At 37.9% G+C, this 17,309-nt stretch overlaps 1 protein-coding gene across 8 annotated transcripts in view; it reads left to right on the forward strand.

The window, feature by feature from the left end:
• LOC306882819 (cullin-9-like) overlaps positions 1–17,309 on the forward strand; it is a 62,826-nt gene that overhangs the window by 43,135 nt on the left and 2,382 nt on the right. For 2 of the 8 annotated variants that reach the window (XM_079437732.1, XM_079437736.1), the window contains 22 exons: positions 18–113; positions 223–398; positions 503–636; positions 963–1,148; positions 2,414–2,443; positions 3,363–3,493; positions 3,732–3,914; positions 4,095–4,252; positions 4,511–4,709; positions 5,831–6,002; positions 7,138–7,283; positions 7,368–7,500; positions 8,201–8,403; positions 9,423–9,676; positions 12,302–12,674; positions 13,865–14,005; positions 14,084–14,248; positions 14,450–14,613; positions 14,718–14,817; positions 15,178–15,252; positions 15,336–15,446; positions 15,542–15,659. In XM_079437732.1, coding sequence (XP_079293858.1) covers positions 18–113; positions 223–398; positions 503–636; positions 963–1,148; positions 2,414–2,443; positions 3,363–3,493; positions 3,732–3,914; positions 4,095–4,252; positions 4,511–4,709; positions 5,831–6,002; positions 7,138–7,283; positions 7,368–7,500; positions 8,201–8,403; positions 9,423–9,676; positions 12,302–12,674; positions 13,865–14,005; positions 14,084–14,248; positions 14,450–14,613; positions 14,718–14,817; positions 15,178–15,252; positions 15,336–15,446; positions 15,542–15,659 — 3,448 coding nt within the window. The remainder of the gene's footprint in view (positions 1–17; positions 114–222; positions 399–502; positions 637–962; positions 1,149–2,413; positions 2,444–3,362; positions 3,494–3,731; positions 3,915–4,094; positions 4,253–4,510; positions 4,710–5,830; positions 6,003–7,137; positions 7,284–7,367; positions 7,501–8,200; positions 8,404–9,422; positions 9,677–12,301; positions 12,675–13,864; positions 14,006–14,083; positions 14,249–14,449; positions 14,614–14,717; positions 14,818–15,177; positions 15,253–15,335; positions 15,447–15,541; positions 15,660–17,309) is intronic. The other 6 variants (XM_079437734.1, XM_079437738.1, XM_079437733.1 and 3 more) reach the window with 3 other exon arrangements.

A 17,309-nucleotide genomic window follows, 5' to 3' on the forward strand; every position in this document is an offset into this window, starting at 1 on the left:
TTTTTTGTGTTGAACAGGTAAATGTGGCACCCTCCGCCAGTCATGTGGTTTTGGTGGAGAATATGACCCGCTTCTGGCCCATCATTCAGATCAGAGTCAAAAGATGCCAACAGGTAAGACCTATAGAATGAAATGTGGCAGAACTTGCCTGAAGTTATCTGAAAATCCTGAGATGTTCTTTATTCCACTTCTAGTACAAATTATGTTTCTTCCTGTCAACAGGGCGGCATTGACACACGAGTGCATGGGTTTGAGGTTCTGGGGCCGAAGCCCACGTTCTGGCCGGTGTTTAAGGAGCAGCTGTGCTGCCGCACTTATCTCTTCTATACGACAAAAGCTCACACCTGGTGCCAGGAGATCCTGGAGGACAAGAACCAGCTGCTGCAGCTCTTTAACAAGTGAGACCTTCTGCCATAGCTAGTAATTAAGATGGTAGGAGGTGTTATTGTTGCTGATTTGAATTAAAACCCCTTAAATTTTTGTGCGTCTCTCTGGGCTTCAGGTTAAACAGTGCCCTGAAACATGAGCAGATGTTTGCTGACCGTTTTCTGCCTGACGCCGAGGCCGCAGAGGCTTTAGGCCGGACCTGCTGGGAAGCTCTCATCACCCCCATCGTACAGAGCATCACTATCTCAGGTAACCAGCACTTACCTGACTGAAGTCTGGTCCAATTTCCAGCTTCTTCTGGCCAAGTACCGCCCACTTAAAAAGGAAAGGACCATCTGACAAACACGCAAAAAGCATTAAACCCCAGTTTTTGTTTCGTTTTTACATGCTGGATAGAGAACAGTTTATGTGAAATATATTATACCACAATAATAGATTAATGCTGAAAAACAGTTATACAAATTATGGTGTCAGTCTTCTGAAAAGGGCTTTTATCAATCCGGTATCTCCAGTTTTATGTGCAGTATAAACTGGGTGGTCCATTTTGGTTGAATTTCTGATCTCTTTTATTACAGAGACTTCTACTCTCAGCCCTCTGTTCTGGTTGATGAATGAATATTTGGAGAACACTGCATCCTCCAAGAGATGTAAGAGCTCAGCCTCCATCTTCAACTCCCGTGTGCGGCGTCTCACTCATTTGCTTGCCCATGTGGACACCAGCACAGTTGATACAGAAGAGCTCAAACCTCCCATCAAATCCAGTGAGTGCCTTCAAAACAATACAAACTACAGTACTTCATTCTAGAGACTGGAGTGCGACTACTGTGGAGTACTTTATATAGGGTACAGCGGGGCTAAAGGCGCCTTTGATATTATTTTCATCTAAACCACTAACGTAACCAAAAACGTTCGCTTTTCAAGATGCGCGTGTATATTTGTCTGATCCTTGACGCGATCGCGTGCAGCAGTGCAAAGTTGATTCTGTGCTTACTTGATCTAATATTTTAAAAAATATTGTAGATTTAAGTAGCAAATTAGAATCGCTAAAATTAATGCATATATTTTGAGACAAAGGTCTTAACAATTTTCAGTTTTAAGATAATTAAAGCAACAGTTTTTAAATAACGAAAGAATATCTAAAAGTATGGTATTTGGGGTCCCTGTTGTTGGGGCTAAAAGGCACAGTAACATGATAATTAATAGATGGCTGACTTTTCCATTTGTTGACATGACATGGTTAGAGTCAGATGGTAAATAGCATATATTATGTTGGGTGTCCATATTAGAGATAATCACCATGTTTAGAATGAAACCATATTTAAAAACATGATATTAATCATATCATATAATAAAATATAATTTGTTACGATTGTAAATATATATTCAATTATTATTGGATCTCCTTCAGTGCTTTCATAATTTTTACTTATTAAAATGATTTTGTTTCTGGATTTTAAAATATATTTTTATATTAACATTTTAATGACAGTATATTTATTGAACAAAAAATTATTTTATTTTTCAAAATAAGCAGAAAATTGTACAAACTTTGCTAAAGTGATTGTTTTGAAGTATTAACTTGGACATTGTCAAAAAGCATTATTTTAGCTGAAGTATTTGTATCAATACTGTGTGCCTTTTACCCCATGCTGGTGGGCTTTTTACCCGTGTGTGGGGTAAAAGGCCCCTCTTGCCACCTCATACATTTATAAGATTTTTAAATGAAATAAACAACTTGAATGATTTATTTTCACACAAAATCTGTTGCTCCATTGATGTTCACTACAAATATATATGTATATTTCTGCAATTATACATCTTACGCGCAGTGAATAGCAATTTTTTTCTTAAGGTGGGCCTTTAGCCCTGTTGTACCCTATATGAGACATATTTTTTTAGTTTAATGTTGGTCCTATCGAAGTCTTTTCTGGTAAGCCAGAGAACAGGTGTGCTGTTTTTAAACCACCTACTGTAGATTGTGTTAAATGAAGGCTTCTGTATTTCAAGGTATTTTTCTTGTTTTCAGAAGGCATCAACAGAAGCAGAGATTTGAAGAGTAAGTAATAGTGTAGATGCTAATGTTATTTTATTTTGACTTCATTTTATGTATTTTCCAGCACCCCATCCATCTGCTCAACTGAACTCCAAACTAACCACGACCATGCCTTTTATGTATTTATTTTAAATTTTTTCATTAATTCAGTTCCGCTCTTTAAATTTGTTTTTGAATTGTTCTGGCTTCCCATTTATATTGTTGGTAGGGCTGCACGATTTGATCATTTACAACTGCAATTTGAAATAAATAAATAAAATGTCATGTATTTCTGTTGCTTGGATAACAAAATATCAAGAAAAAAAGCATAAACCATATTGAAACAACAGCTTTCATGCTGATAAAAGGCATTTTTCATGCCTTTTTATCTCCAAAATAATTTTTTTTGTCCATGTTCTGCAGCCAGTACAAAGAGTTCACACTTGAATCTTTGTTATAAGAACCAAACTCGTACTTGAAAATCAAATCCAATGACAATGAACTGTTCTCTTTGCAGTCACATTGAAGCCAAAACTTGAAAGTCTGGTCCACTTTAGTGTCTGTTTTTTATTATTATTATTTAATTTTTTTCCTAGTCTAGTTGAATATTATTTTTGTAGTAATGATAAAATTTAATATTATATAACATTTAGTATTTCAATTCTATTTTACATTGGAAAACTCTTGTTGCTTTTTTTGTTTTTTTTACAGAAAGCCTTGCTTGTAGTTGTAGGATTTGTAGTAAAGGCTAAAAATAAACACTGCAATTCTTTGTTTTCATAATGCATGTTAGATTTTAACTACAGATTTAAAGGGAACCATCATTTTGTGCAGCCCTAATTGCTGGCACATTGTTTTTCTGATGTTTTGGTTAGTAGCCACATGACATGTGATTGGTTTTGAAATGTGGAGCAACTTGTTAAGAGTCTTTTTTGTTTTGCAGATGGTAAAGAGGGAAAGAATAAGGAAACGACAGCAGTAAGCTCATCTTCATCCTCTAGCAAACCAAAAGTGAAGAATACTAGCAGCATTGCAGGCATCGCTTTGTGCTGGCAAGGTGTCGTTCAGCGACAGGTTAGACATTTATTTTAGATTTGGTGAAATGTAGGATTTAAATGTGGGGCTGCTACACTGTTTTTTAGTAGGTGGAAGTATAATCAAATTAGTTAAAATACCTGAACAAAATGAAAAGTTTAATTAAAAATGTTGATTGACCATCAATGTGTCTCAGCCAGAAATGAACTGTACTAATGCAAAATTACATTTATCAATTCCTATAATTCTGAAGTCATTTTTGTTTGGCTCTTTCCAGGTAAAGAGTTTTCTAGATTTGACATGCAGCCTCCCTGACTTCGTAGAGCGTTACAGGGGTCTGTTCCTCCGGCTGAAGAATGCCATGGAGGAACTTTTTGGCCAGCACACTGCCTTTGTACTTGCGCTCCGTCAGGGCTTTTCTGCCGCCTTGCTCCAGCTCTCCATCCTGACCGCTATGCATGTGAGTCAACAGGGAATACTTGGGTGAATGTTGTGAAACCTGACTGTCATATTGCCCATGCAATCTAATTCATAATTCAAGAACTAATTAGGGTTAGGTTTTGGAACATTAGGATATTTTGAATTGAAATGAGAATTAAAAAGTAATTCTGTTTATTTATTTTTAATAACTCACTTGAAGGTGAGTGAACGTTTTGCACAGTACATAGACAAGATGATCCAGGAAAGTGGAGTGGACTCTGGAAATGTGGACACCTTGAACCAGCTACAGCAGTTCCTGGAGCCCATGCTGTTTCTCTCGGGTCTGGAGCTGGCCAACACCTTTGAGCACTTTTACAGGTATGAGAACAGCTGCTGCTAACTACGGCTGAGTAATGTTTCAGAAACAAGGATATAAACATTTTTCATTTCTAGAATTGTTGATATTTTATTCACTATTTTTGTATTTGTTCTAAAAATGGGTGATCAACTTAACTTTTTATCAATGAAATGTCATTATTTCTATAAGATTAAAAAGCATGGCACAAGGATTTTTTTCCTGGGAAATCACTAGCTTTTATTATGGTTTACCCTGTTTTTCTGTTCTTCTGTGCTCAGGTACTATCTGGGTGATCGGCTGTTGGGTCAGGGGAAGGTGTGGTTAGAGAACGCTGTGGTGGAGCAGATCGGTACCTGCTTCCCAAACCGGTTTCCCCAGCAGATGCTGACCAACCTCACTGAATCTGAGGAGCTTCAACAGGAGTTTCATCTTTACCGTCTACAGCAGCTGGACAAAAATCTGGAGAACTTTGAGGAGGTGAGAATAATAGACTCCTGGGGGTGGGCATGGCCGTAATGGAGATAATGAAAATATCTGAAGACTGTTATGAAAAATAATGTTCAAAATAAAAATAAGACATGAAAACCTGTCTATGAAAACATGAACGCATGATTAGAACACTGTTAGATTATGATTATGATGCAGCAATGTTATTAAAGGGGGCACAACACACACAGTTTCACCCAATCTCATGTTAATCTTGAGTACCTATAGAGTAATACTGTATCATTCATATCTCCAAAAAGTCTTTAGTTTTATCATATTTATAAAAGAAAGATACAGCTTTAAGATTCTCTCCGAAAAAAGCCGAGCTCCTGGAGGCGTGCTGTGGGCGGAGCTAAAGAGTGACGAACACTTGAGCGCTGATCGTGCTCTTCCGGGAGACATGCCCATATAAGGAGCTCCACCCTCGTTTACACATCCTATGATATTAATCAGATAACTTAGATGCATAACATCGACGTAACATTACAACTTGTATCTGCACAAAAGGATGCAAATGCCAGTGAAATTTAAGTTATGCGCTACAGCGACAGCGTGAGAGAGGGCTCCCTCCGTGATGCACTTTCATAACACGGGCAAGGAAAGCAGACAGAATTTACTATAGATTTCACATTCTATAAAGTTCCCATTATAATGCAACGTTTATGGCTGATTTGTGCTATATTTTCATCTACATTATCAAGTGATTCCTGAAATTGCCTGCCATATGATGTACGAAAACAATTTTAATTGTAGTATGCCTACTGTTGAACAAATATGACGAAAATAGCACTGCAGCATTATTAAAAAATTGGTATTTTTTAAAAAGAAAATCTAAAAGCTAAACAATCAGAGCTCAGGGTGCCGCCCAAAGTGCTGCTATAACGATCAGAATTTTTTTTTTTTACACGGCCATCGCTGTCACGGCCGGGCCGAGTACTCGATCACTGTTGCACATCCCTAATCATGATGAAATGTTTGATGCACATCCCTGTGCATTATATGTATACCGGAGTAGTGATGTTAGTAAGATGCCAACAGACTTTCTAGAAATCCTTTGTTCTTTTAAATGCTAATGCTGTGCGTTCTGTGGTTTGTCATGTTTTTGTGATCAGATGATGGATGAGGCCGTGTCTGAACCCGAGGAAGAGAGTGAGGTGAAAGTGTTGGTGTTGTCCCCACGCTGCTGGGTTGTGTCGGCTCCCTGCTATCTCGGGGACCCCAGCAAACACTTCCCTGCTCAACTCTGCAATTACCTGGCTGAATTCACAGACTTTTATGCCAACGGTTAGTGAAATATCCATGATCTCCGGCAATGCAAATAGAGGTCGACCGGTTTTTCTCTGGCCGATGCTGAGATTTAGAAATCAGGGCAGCTGATATATGATGCCGATTTTTTTTGGACAATATGTTTAGCTAATTTTCTTTTTCTTTTTTACCCTTTAATCTCATAAACGAGTTTGAGTAAATGTTTAGTAGTAGTAGTAGTAGCCTAATTCATAATAATACAACATGGCTCAAAACCTAAGCACCTTCTCAAAACAGTTCTGAAGCATTATTTTATTTGTTTGCTGACAAGACACCATGTTTCCCACAGACTTGCAAATGCAAATTCTCTGCCAGCAGGAGGTGCTGTTGGAGCGGGACAAGTAAAGTGGTTTCCCCAGTTACGGCTTTCAAATAAGTGCTGTGCTCATAAACGTGACTTTATCAGGCATTACAGGAAAGACTAAATGAAAATGACATCAAGCTTTTCTGAAGATGGTCGGTTCAAAGATACATTCATATAAAAACACCCGCGCTGCATTTTAATTTTGTAACATGCAGTGCTCAGTTTATTCAATGAAGTATAAGACTTTTGGAAAATCGGTTTGTGACGGTCGGTTTTGATATTGTGACGAGCCGCCACAAATAACTCAATATATGGGAGAAACTGGCCTCTGCTATAAGTCAAATGGCCATAATCTAAGTGAAAAATAAATTCACACATATTACACATCCTGCTGCTCATAACTGCTTAAGAGTGCACTGGCCACGAGCGATGACATCATATTGTCGGACCCACAGACACATTTCATGAGGAAAGTTAACGTGCATGTCATAATCAGCCCAGAAGTTTAGTCTGAATTGTTTCTACTTTCACATGCAAATGACTTTTGCACTTATAATTTTGATAAGCACGGTCGGCATCAGTAGGGTAAAAGGTAATTACGCTTTCTAAGTGGTCTGTTTTGTCCTGGCATCATTAGCTGAAGCTAATTGCCGATTAATTAAAAAAGGCCAAAAAATCGGCCCGATTAATCGGCCGGCCAATCAATTGTTCGACCTCTAAATGCAAACGATGCAGTCTAGTAAGACCTATTCTCTCTGGCTGTTCTGTTGTAGCTTGAAGTTAATCTGTATGCGTGTATCTGTCCTGTAGGTCAGCGCATGTATGGTTTGACCCACAGTAAGCCTCGGCGGCTGCAATGGACTTGGCTTGGCCACGCAGAGCTTCAGTATGGCTCCTGTACTCTCTACGTCTCCACACTGCAGATGTACATCCTGCTACAGTTCAACAAACATGAGGTACTATCTGAAGACCAAAACAAGTCTGGGCATGATATGAAGTTTTTATATATCAGAATTGTTCACTTTCTTCCTGTTCTACAGGATGTTAATGTGGAGATGCTGCAGCAGTCCACAGGTCTCTCTCCAGCCATGCTGAGCCATGCCCTCAAACCTCTCACTGCAGGGGAGAAGGGGATTCTCACTCACACTGGCTCCAACCAGGACCCCATGAAAGGTGAGAAATCCTGCTCATTACGACAGAACGAGATCACGTCTGTTTTCTTAATGCATTGATTTTTTTTAAAATCAGTGCATCGAGGAATACAATAGAGTAAGTATTTTAATATACACTAAGTTTGGAATAATTCAGATTTTTTTTGTTTTTGAAGGTCTCTTATGCTCACAAAGGCTGCATTTATGTGATCAAAACTACAGTAAACACTAAAGTTGTTAAATATTATATTTATTTTAAATATGTACGTATATTAAATTTTGTAATTCTGTAATGCCAAAGGTGAATTTTTGGCAGCTGATTTGAAGCTCAATAATGATAAGAAATCTGTAATAATTGGGCTTTAAATCAGCATATTAGAATGATTTCTGAAGCATCATGTGACGCTGAAGACTGGAGTAATGATGCTGAAAATACAGCTTTAATAAATTACATTTTGAAATATATTGGAATAGAAAACTCTATTCTAAAAATATTTCACAATACAGTTTAACTGCATTTTTCATCAAATAAATGCTGCCTTGATTGAACATAAGAGACTTTCAAAAAACAAAGCAAATTATTCCAAACTTTTATTAGTGTTTTGTTTAGTGTAAATGCATTTAAAAAGTTCAATGTTTGCATCACTCAGGGTTCAGTGCTTTTGAATTCTGAATGTACAAAAAAATCTTAACTGAAAACCATTTAATTCTAAATTTTTCAGGGGTCCTGGGACTGAACAAGAAGACCCTTTCGCAGAGCTCAGACAGACACGGTTTCCATTTCCTGCTTCCCAAGCAGACCTACCTGAATGTGGATGAAGATGCTGCACTCACACTAGAGAGGAAGAGGAACTACATCTACTGTCTCATTGTGCAGATCATGAAGAATGAGAAGGAGATGCATATTGACAATTTAGTGTTCATGGTAAAGTATGGATTGATTTGTCTGGGGTATATATATATATATATATATATATATATATATATATATATATTATTTTTTTTAGGATAATTAAGCACATCTCCCAAAATCTAATAATTGCAATAGAAAAGAAAATTGTGAAGGGTTTATGTAAGAATTAGGGCTGTCACTGTTCCTTGATTCAATTCAAATAATCTGTTTAAAAAAAATCCTTTATTGTCTTTTGCCAGTGTCAAGTAAGTGCCAAAATACCAGAAGTGGCACATTCCACGGACGAGAATCCATGAAACCCATTATAAGACCGTTTTCCAAGGCTGCATGACATATTAAACCCATTTAAAAACCATAATAAATCATAATGCTATTGTGAATTCAGAAATGTTACGATTCAGTGAAATAACTATATGCGATGCAGGTTTAATATGCACTCTTTAATTCTTTACATGCGTGTAGGTTACGTAACTTGCGTCCGTCTCAGAACGGCTCCGTTCACAGTAAATAAATGCTGCTCCACGCGAACTGTTATCATTTACAGTCATGGCCAAAAATATCGGCACCCTTGGTAAATACGATCAAGAAGAAGGCGGCTGTGAAAATGTATCTGCATTGTTAATCCTTTTGTTCTTTTATTTAAAAAAAAAAAAAAAACTTTGGATAATAAGAATTTAAAATGGGGGAAATATCATTATGAAATAAATGTTTTTCTCTAATACACATTGGCCACAATTAATGGCACCCTTTTATTCAATACTTTTTTGAAACCTCCATTTGCCAGTTTAACAGCTCTAAATGTTCTCCTATAATGCCTGAAGAGGTTCGAGAACACCTGACAAGAGATCAGAGAAAGATTTCATTTTTCCTGAAAATTCAAATCGAATAGTTCTGAAAGTAGACTTTGTCTTTATGGAAAATGTTCTATTTTGTATATATGTTTTTTTTCTTTAGATTTTAGTGTTAAGTGAAAAACCAGCCGTTACCGAAGATGAGTTTTTGTGCTTTGCATGTTTCCTGTGCCGTTGCAGGTGTTGGACCGGTGTCAGAAGCAGGAGGCGAGTCGGACTCGCGCCTCGGTTCGCTTCAGCTGCAGCACTACAGACGTTCTGTCCTGCATCATGCACGTCATCAACAAAGGCTACCTCCGCCGCAACGAGGAAAGCCCACACATTGTGGAGTTCTTGATGGAGGACCCGTCCACACCCCGCAAGGGCCAGGCGCAGTTCTCCTTTAAGATGGACGTGAAAAAAAGCTCCGCAAGCAGCAGCAAAGCCGACACCAGGTGTGCTTATGATCTTAACCCTTGATCCCTAGACCCCCCATGCAAGAAAGGAGGCAGAGAGCATGGCTTTCACTGACGTTTTTCTCCCCTCTCAGGGCTTTTCTTTTTTTTTCTGAAATGAGAGATGCACTGATACCGAACAGGTGCACTCATTGGGGCGAGTAGCTTGTCTATCCTTTTGCTTTTTTATTGAAAGCTCTTTATAGTTCCTGTGTTTGCAGGTCTGTTTCAAAACCTAGTGAGTTTCCTACCTTGATGGGCTGCTGATGCTATTATGAAAGATATGCAGCATCTAGGGTGAACGTGCCTATTAAGCTCACCAAAATCTACATTGAGACATTTTTAGTGCACAAGATATTGGTTTCAGTACAAAAAGTTATGTTAAAATAAAATTACCTCTCACACAAAAATATTTAATTTTATTTTACATGACAAAAGCATTTCAATTAAGATATACATCATTAAATTAAAAAAGCCTGGCTGTGCTTAACGGGTACATTTTTGTACCCTTTAAGCACACCCCTGTTCCCATTAAACTCACATCATGCATTATTAAAAATTCTTATTTATTTTAAGGAAATTTTTTTAAAGAATAAATGTAAAAATATATATTTTTTGAAGGTACAAAGTCAATCACAAAAAAACAACTCTAGAATCAAGCAACAAGGCATTCAGGTCGATCAGTTATATATTCATAATGAAGTGTCATCATATCAACTTCTATACTAGTCCACTTTCAGCTAAGTAACATTCAAAAATCAGATAAAACAAACCAATAAAACATTGAATCTAGCCTCTGAATTTTTTTCCTTTTATAATCTGATCTCAAAAATGGAAGTGTGCTTAATAGGTACGTTTACCCTATATACTATGTGTGACAGTTTGTCGTCAGCTAACATTACACTCTCAGCAGCCAGACAGCTGTTTGTGGGATATGTGGAGTTGCTGCTCATGTAGAGCTTTCCAAATCATTAATCTGAGAAGACAGCAGCCTGTGTCGGCAGTAAACAGGGAAGCAGCTCACTAGGTTTCGGAGCAGAGTCTGTATTTAAGGCAAATACAGGCAAATGCATTTTCACTGGCACAGGAAGTGTTTTGCTTAATTTTTTTTTCTGTTTTGATCTGGTTTAACATCTGCAGTTGCAATAACTGTGACCTATTCACGGACAGAGCTAGTCCATTCCTAATTGGTCAGAATGAATATTGGCATCAGCCAATGGAATGCCTTATGAGATGCTCTTTTTCTTATGTTGCACTAAAGTTTGTGATCATCGGTGGACTGAAATTCAGTCCTGTTATTAAATGAAGGCTGCTCAGTTCCTGTCTGTGCCATAGTGAAAGGGTTAGTTTTGTTTAGCTATAGAACGCAAATGAAGGTATTTTTAATTTCTTTAGTTTTTTGCCTCATCCTTTTTTTTCATCCATTGAAAGGCTATGCAACCAAAACTTTAATAAAAATTTTTAAACATTGTAAAAGTACTTTCAATGAATCGAGTGGTTTAATCCAAGTCTTCTGAAGAGAGACACACTGATTTAATTTAGTCTTTTATTCACATATGAAAAAACACATGCATAGAGCACATCACATATGGTCAGTTGCAGTTCAAACGCACTTGCTTGATGCACAAAAAGCACATTTAAGCTTCCATTTATGTGCTATGTCTGTGCATTAATCAATGTTTATATATGAATAAAAGACTAAATTAAATCTGTTCAGATATCTTCATTTGTGATTTGAAGATGAATAAAGTCTTATGGGCTCCGGAACAACATTAGAGTGAGTAAATGAGAGAATTTTCATTTTTGGGTGAACTACCGCTTAAAGACTGAGTCTACTGGGAATTTCTTTCATGTTTTTTGTCCACTTTTTAAAAATCTAATACTCCTGCTTCTTCAGTAAAGAATTTTTAGCATAAATATGCTAAATATTTAGAAACAAGGCAACTTATGTTTACCACTTTAAAAAAATAAAGACATTTTAAATTTTGATTCATGTTTGTTGCTCATTTATTCTATTTAAAAATGTAATTTCAAAATAAGTTTTAGCTATATGGTTTAGTATCTTATCAAATATTCATACTCGTCTAAAAGAGGTTTTCATCCCCAAATGCAGCCAAATTCAGGATGTGCTAGCTGATATCATTTTAAAGGTGATACATTTTTCAAAATTAACAAATTACATTTTAAACAATGCAAAGGGTTAATTATATTATTGCCTTATTAAAAGTGGTGCATATGAGGGAGTTAATTTTTATATTTGACTAAAATAAAATCAATAAATGGCTTTTTTTTAAATGGCTTTTATATGGTTTTGAGCAAGGCCACATGGAAGAGCACAATTAGATTAGAAGTTTTTTTTTTTATTGTTTTTTGGTTGATTAATGAAATATTTTGGCTAATTTGATCATTCTTCCAGCTACCAATGAAAGTATAGTATTGGATTTTACCACGTTTAAATCCGTTCTACAGATTTTTCCCAAATAAATAGCACTGTGAATGTGGAAAAGTCTGCAGATTCTGTCTGGGCCTGTTGTTAAGACTCAAAATACCCATCCCTGAAAGTCAGCGATTTCCCAGTCCACATCCACATAATGACGTTTTGTGTATATATATCTCCCTCTGCAGCCTGGGAGGCCTAATAGTTCCCCCGCAGCATCCGGAGGACGGCGTGCTGGAGGCCGTGCTGTTCTCCATGGGTCGCACAATGACTCAGGAGGATGTCAAGCAGCTGATGCAGCGCACCATCCAGCAGGTGGCGGGAACCCTGAGCCTGGATCTGGACCGGGCCGAGCACCTGCTTATTCACTGCAAATGGAACGTGGACTTGTTGATCCAGCGGTACACAGACGACCCAGACGCCTTGGTCCTGGCTGCCGGCCTCAAGATCCGCAACCCCCAGCCAGCCCCAGGCCCCGTGGCCCAATGTCCCGTGTGCCTTTCCCAGTCCAAAGAGAGTGACCCCCCTCCCATGCTCTGCTGCATGCACTACTGCTGCAGGGTGAGTTTAGGGCTAAAACCTTTCAGAGTTAAACACTGGGTTGATGTGTTTCCTGTGGAAACTGCACATTTAGCCGGGGCGTATTAAAGGGATGTCTTAAGTAAATACAGTACTGTTCAAAAGTTTGGAGTCAGTTTATATTGGTCCCACTTTATATTAGATGGCTTTAACTACTATGTACTTGCTTCCAAAATAATTAATTGTTTGCTACAATGTACTCATTCTGATTATGTTGTAGTACAGATCTCTTTTGCTTATATTGAAGTGGGATAAGTGTAAGGTTAGGGGCAAATTTGGTGCTATGATTGAGTTTAAGGTTGGTTATGGGATAGTGGTAATTATGTAGTTATAGATGTAACTACTGAAATTAATTACAGATTATTTTTTTAAATGTAAGTACATTGTGAAAACATGTACACATTAAGTGCATTGTATCAAATGTGATTATATTAAGGGAAAGTACATAGTAGTTAAAGACTAATTATAAAGTGGGTCTGGTTTTTTTTTTTAAGAAGTTACCTTTTATTCGGCAAGGATGCATTAAACTGATCAAATGTGACAGTAAAGACATTTACATTGATACAAATATTTATATTTCAAATATTCAGAGGATCCTGAAAAACAGATTTATTCCACAGAAATATTAAGCAGCACAACTGTTTTCAACAATAATACTTAGTGTTTCCTGTGACATTGATTAGAGTAATTGCTGTTAAAAATTCAGCTTTGTGATCACAGGAATATATTTTATAGAATTTATTTTAAGAATAAATATTTTAATATATTAAAATGGAAAACGGTTATTTTAAGTTGTAATACAATCACAGTATTATTGTTTTTGCTGTATTTTACTGTACATAAATGTAGCTTTGGTGAGTGTGAGAGACTCAAAAAAAAAAAATAATAATAACAAAAAATGCATTTTTACCAACCCCAAACTTTTGAACGGTAGTGTAAATCAGTTTTTCAAAAAAAGCTATGAAGCATGAAATTTTAGAAACATTTTTATTTTGTTTCGTACGTGAGGATCAGAAATATTTGTACTCGGTTTTTGTGGAAGAGAAATATGTGCTCAAACTTAGTTTTCAAGTTATAGCTGTTAGTAAATCTGGCCCTAAAAGATGTTAAAGGTTTATGTGAAGTTATGTTAAACTGTGTGCTTTTGTCATGCTATTTCTGTTTCCCATTAGTCCTGCTGGCAGGAGTACCTCACTGCTCGTATCGAACAGAATCTGGTGATGAACTGCGACTGTCCGATCACAGACTGCCGGGCTCAGCCCACCTCCAAGTTCTTTCACAACATCCTCACCGATAAGGACACCATTGCCAAAGTGCGTGCAGGTCAGCACACATACTGGGTGTGTTGAGGGACTGGAGAATGAGTTTGTATCCTGTGCTTTCTCCTGCAGTATGACAGTGCCCTTCTGCGAGGCTTCGTGGAGTGCTGCTCCAACCTGACCTGGTGTACCAACCCTCAGGGCTGTGACCAGATCCTGTGCAAGGAGAACATTGGTAGCATGGGCACCTGCTCCAAGTGCTGTTGGTCTTCCTGTTTCAGCTGTAACTTCCCAGAGGTAAATTCGGCTCATCTTAATGCTAAAATCATCAAAGAATTGCTGCTAAATAGAAACCTGTTGAGAATATGTGCAGGTTATATTTCATCTTAAAATAAATACGGTTTTAAAAAAGTTTTCTGAAATGGTTGAGATTTATACCTGTACTGTGCTGTGTAATCTGTACTCATGCTTCAGTAATCTCTCTTGTCCAATCATCAGGCGCATTACCCAGCCAGCTGCAGTCACATGTCTCAGTGGATGGATGATGGAGGCTATTATGAGGGAATGAGTATGGAAGCACAGAGTAAACATCTGGCCAAACTTATATCCAAACGATGCCCCAGCTGCCAGGCCCAGATTGAGAAGAACGAGGGTTGCCTACAGTGAGTGTGCATGCAAAAATGTCTCATTTATTGTTAAATTTAAGAACTATGTAACGGTTAACTTTAATCCTAAGTGTATACCTCATATCTTTTTCTCTGTGTAGTATGACGTGTGCCAAATGTAATCATGGATTTTGCTGGAGATGTCTGAAGCCATGGAAGCCAACGCATAAAGATTATTACAACTGCTCAGCGATGGTAAGGGTGAGTGATAAATCTGGGTTTTGATGCCAGAGATAATGAAGCCAAGAGTCCCTGCACAATCATGAGTCTTTTGCACAATCATTTATACAGTTTTAATTGTTTCACCCGTCATTGTTTATTAACTTTTTTGGCCGTGACACCAATCTGTTTTCAAGAAGTAGACACGAGGCCTCAATTTATATGAAGGGGATCAGAGGTGGTCTCATATATTTTGTCTAATGTCAAAATACGAGGTGAACGCTTCACCATAACGGCCGCACATTCCGTTCTTCTGGAGGCCTCTGTACACACAGGCAAATACATGCTTATAATAGTAGAATAATTGCCCTGAAAGTCCTGTATATTAATATGCAATCGCAGGTCAGTAAAGCTGCAAGGCAAGAGAAGAAGTTCCAAGACTACAATGAGAGATGCACATTTCATAACCAAGCCAAGGTTTGTTGGAGCCATTCATTACATTGTTCAAACTTTAAGCTCTTATAAGTTTCTTATAAATGTCCGTCTATTGCTTTCTGCAGGACTTTGCAATCAATCTGGAGACTAAGGTGTTTTCTATTAATGAAGCTTTACAGATGAAGTCTTTGACATTTGTGATCGACGCCTGCAAGATTCTTGCCCAAGCTCGAAAGGTGGGAATCTTAAATGGCTTAAACTATTTTTTTTTTCAATATTTCCAGTTGTTTTCTTTACGCTAATAGTTATATTTGTGTAATTTGTCATGTAGGTGCTGGCATACTCGTGTGTTTACAGCTATTACAACCAGGACACTGAGAAGATGGATGTGATGGAGCAACAGACAGAAGTTCTGGACCTTCATACTAATGCCCTGCAGATCCTGCTTGGTTAGTGTTAGGGAAAGCTCACTCTCAACTCTGCCAATGAGTCACTTGGTAATGCTTTTGGGAATGTTATACAAGAAACCTTAAAAACATTTGCCAGTGGACTGCAATAGTGACCACAAACCTTTTCACCAGCCTTGGTTCTGGAAGTACTCTTCCAATTCACATTCTCAATTGGGATTTCTAAACATTTTTCAGTAAATATTTCTAGACTTTGAGCCAAACCAAAAAGCAGACAAAAACACTTTAAAAATATTATGAACAAATTATCAATGTATGTATTTTTTATTTTTTTTTTGGGACTCTGTTTAGTCTAAATGCCATAACGATGAAATTGTAGACTTTTCTCTGGTGAGTATATGTACAGTACTTCCCCAATCATTTATAGCCTCACTACAAGCTCGCATTTATTTTTGAGTGCAACGCCCACATCTCCCAATCCAATCAAAGACCGATGGACGGAACCAAGTCCCCCACCCTACAGTTTCGTCTTTTTCAACTATCCATTACACTCAGATGTACATCACAATATGAAAAAAAGATCTTTTGCTACTTGCGTTTAATCATGACTTTAATTTGATGAGAAAACATGCTTGTCTGTAAGTATAAATTACAGCATGTTTGAAGTTGATTCACATATACAAGCCTTTTAAAAGCATAGACAGACCTGATAACAGCATAGCTACACTACAGTAGATTGAGTCATATTGCCTCAATTCAGGGGCAGTCGTGGCCTAATGGTTAGAGAGTTGGACTCGTCATCCAAAGGTTGCAGGTTCGAGTCTCGGGCCGGCAGGGATTGTAGGTGGGGGGAGTGAATGTCCAGCGCTCTCTCCACCCTCAATACCACGACTGAGGTGCCCTTGAGCAAGGCACTGAACCCCCGACTGCTCCCCGGGCGCCGCACCATAAATGGCTGCCCACTGCTCCGGGTGTATGTTCACGGTGTGTGTGTGTTCACTGCTGTGCGTGTGCACGTTGGATGGGTTAAATGCAGAGCACGAATTCCGAGTATGGGTCACCATACTTGGCAGTATGTCACTTAACTTCACTTATTCCTTCTAACATGACAATGGCTTCTTAAGCCAATATTTTATTCACAATAGAACATAGAGAACATAAATGTTTAAACTGAGAAATTTTACACTTTTATCCACTAAATGAGCTCATTTCAAATTTGATGCCTGCTACAGGTCTCAGTAAAGTTGGCACGAGGGCAACAAAGGACTGAAAAAGCAAGAAATTTTTAAAAGATTCAGCTGGGAGAACATTTAGAAACTAATTAAGTTAACTGACATCAGGTCTAGCTATAAAAGGGATGTCTTAGAGAGGCAGCGTCTCAGAAGTAAAGATGGGCAGAGGCTCTCCAATCTGTGAAAGTGTGTAAAAAGATTGTGGAATACTTTAAAAAAAAAAAAACGTTCCTCAACGTCAAAACTTTGCAAGCCTCATCATCTACAGTGCATAACATCAAAAGATTCAGAGAAACTGGAGAAATCTCTGTGCATAAGGGACAAGGCCGAAGACCTTTATTGGATGCCCGTGGTCTTTGGGCCCTCAGACGACACTGCATCACTCATCGCATCATTCTGTCATTGACATTAATAAATGGGCCCAGGAATACTTCCAGAAACCACTGTCTGTAAACACAAT

Source organism: Barbus barbus (assembly GCF_936440315.1).
Source record: "Barbus barbus genome assembly, chromosome: 16".
Lineage (NCBI taxonomy): Eukaryota > Metazoa > Chordata > Actinopteri > Cypriniformes > Cyprinidae > Barbus > Barbus barbus.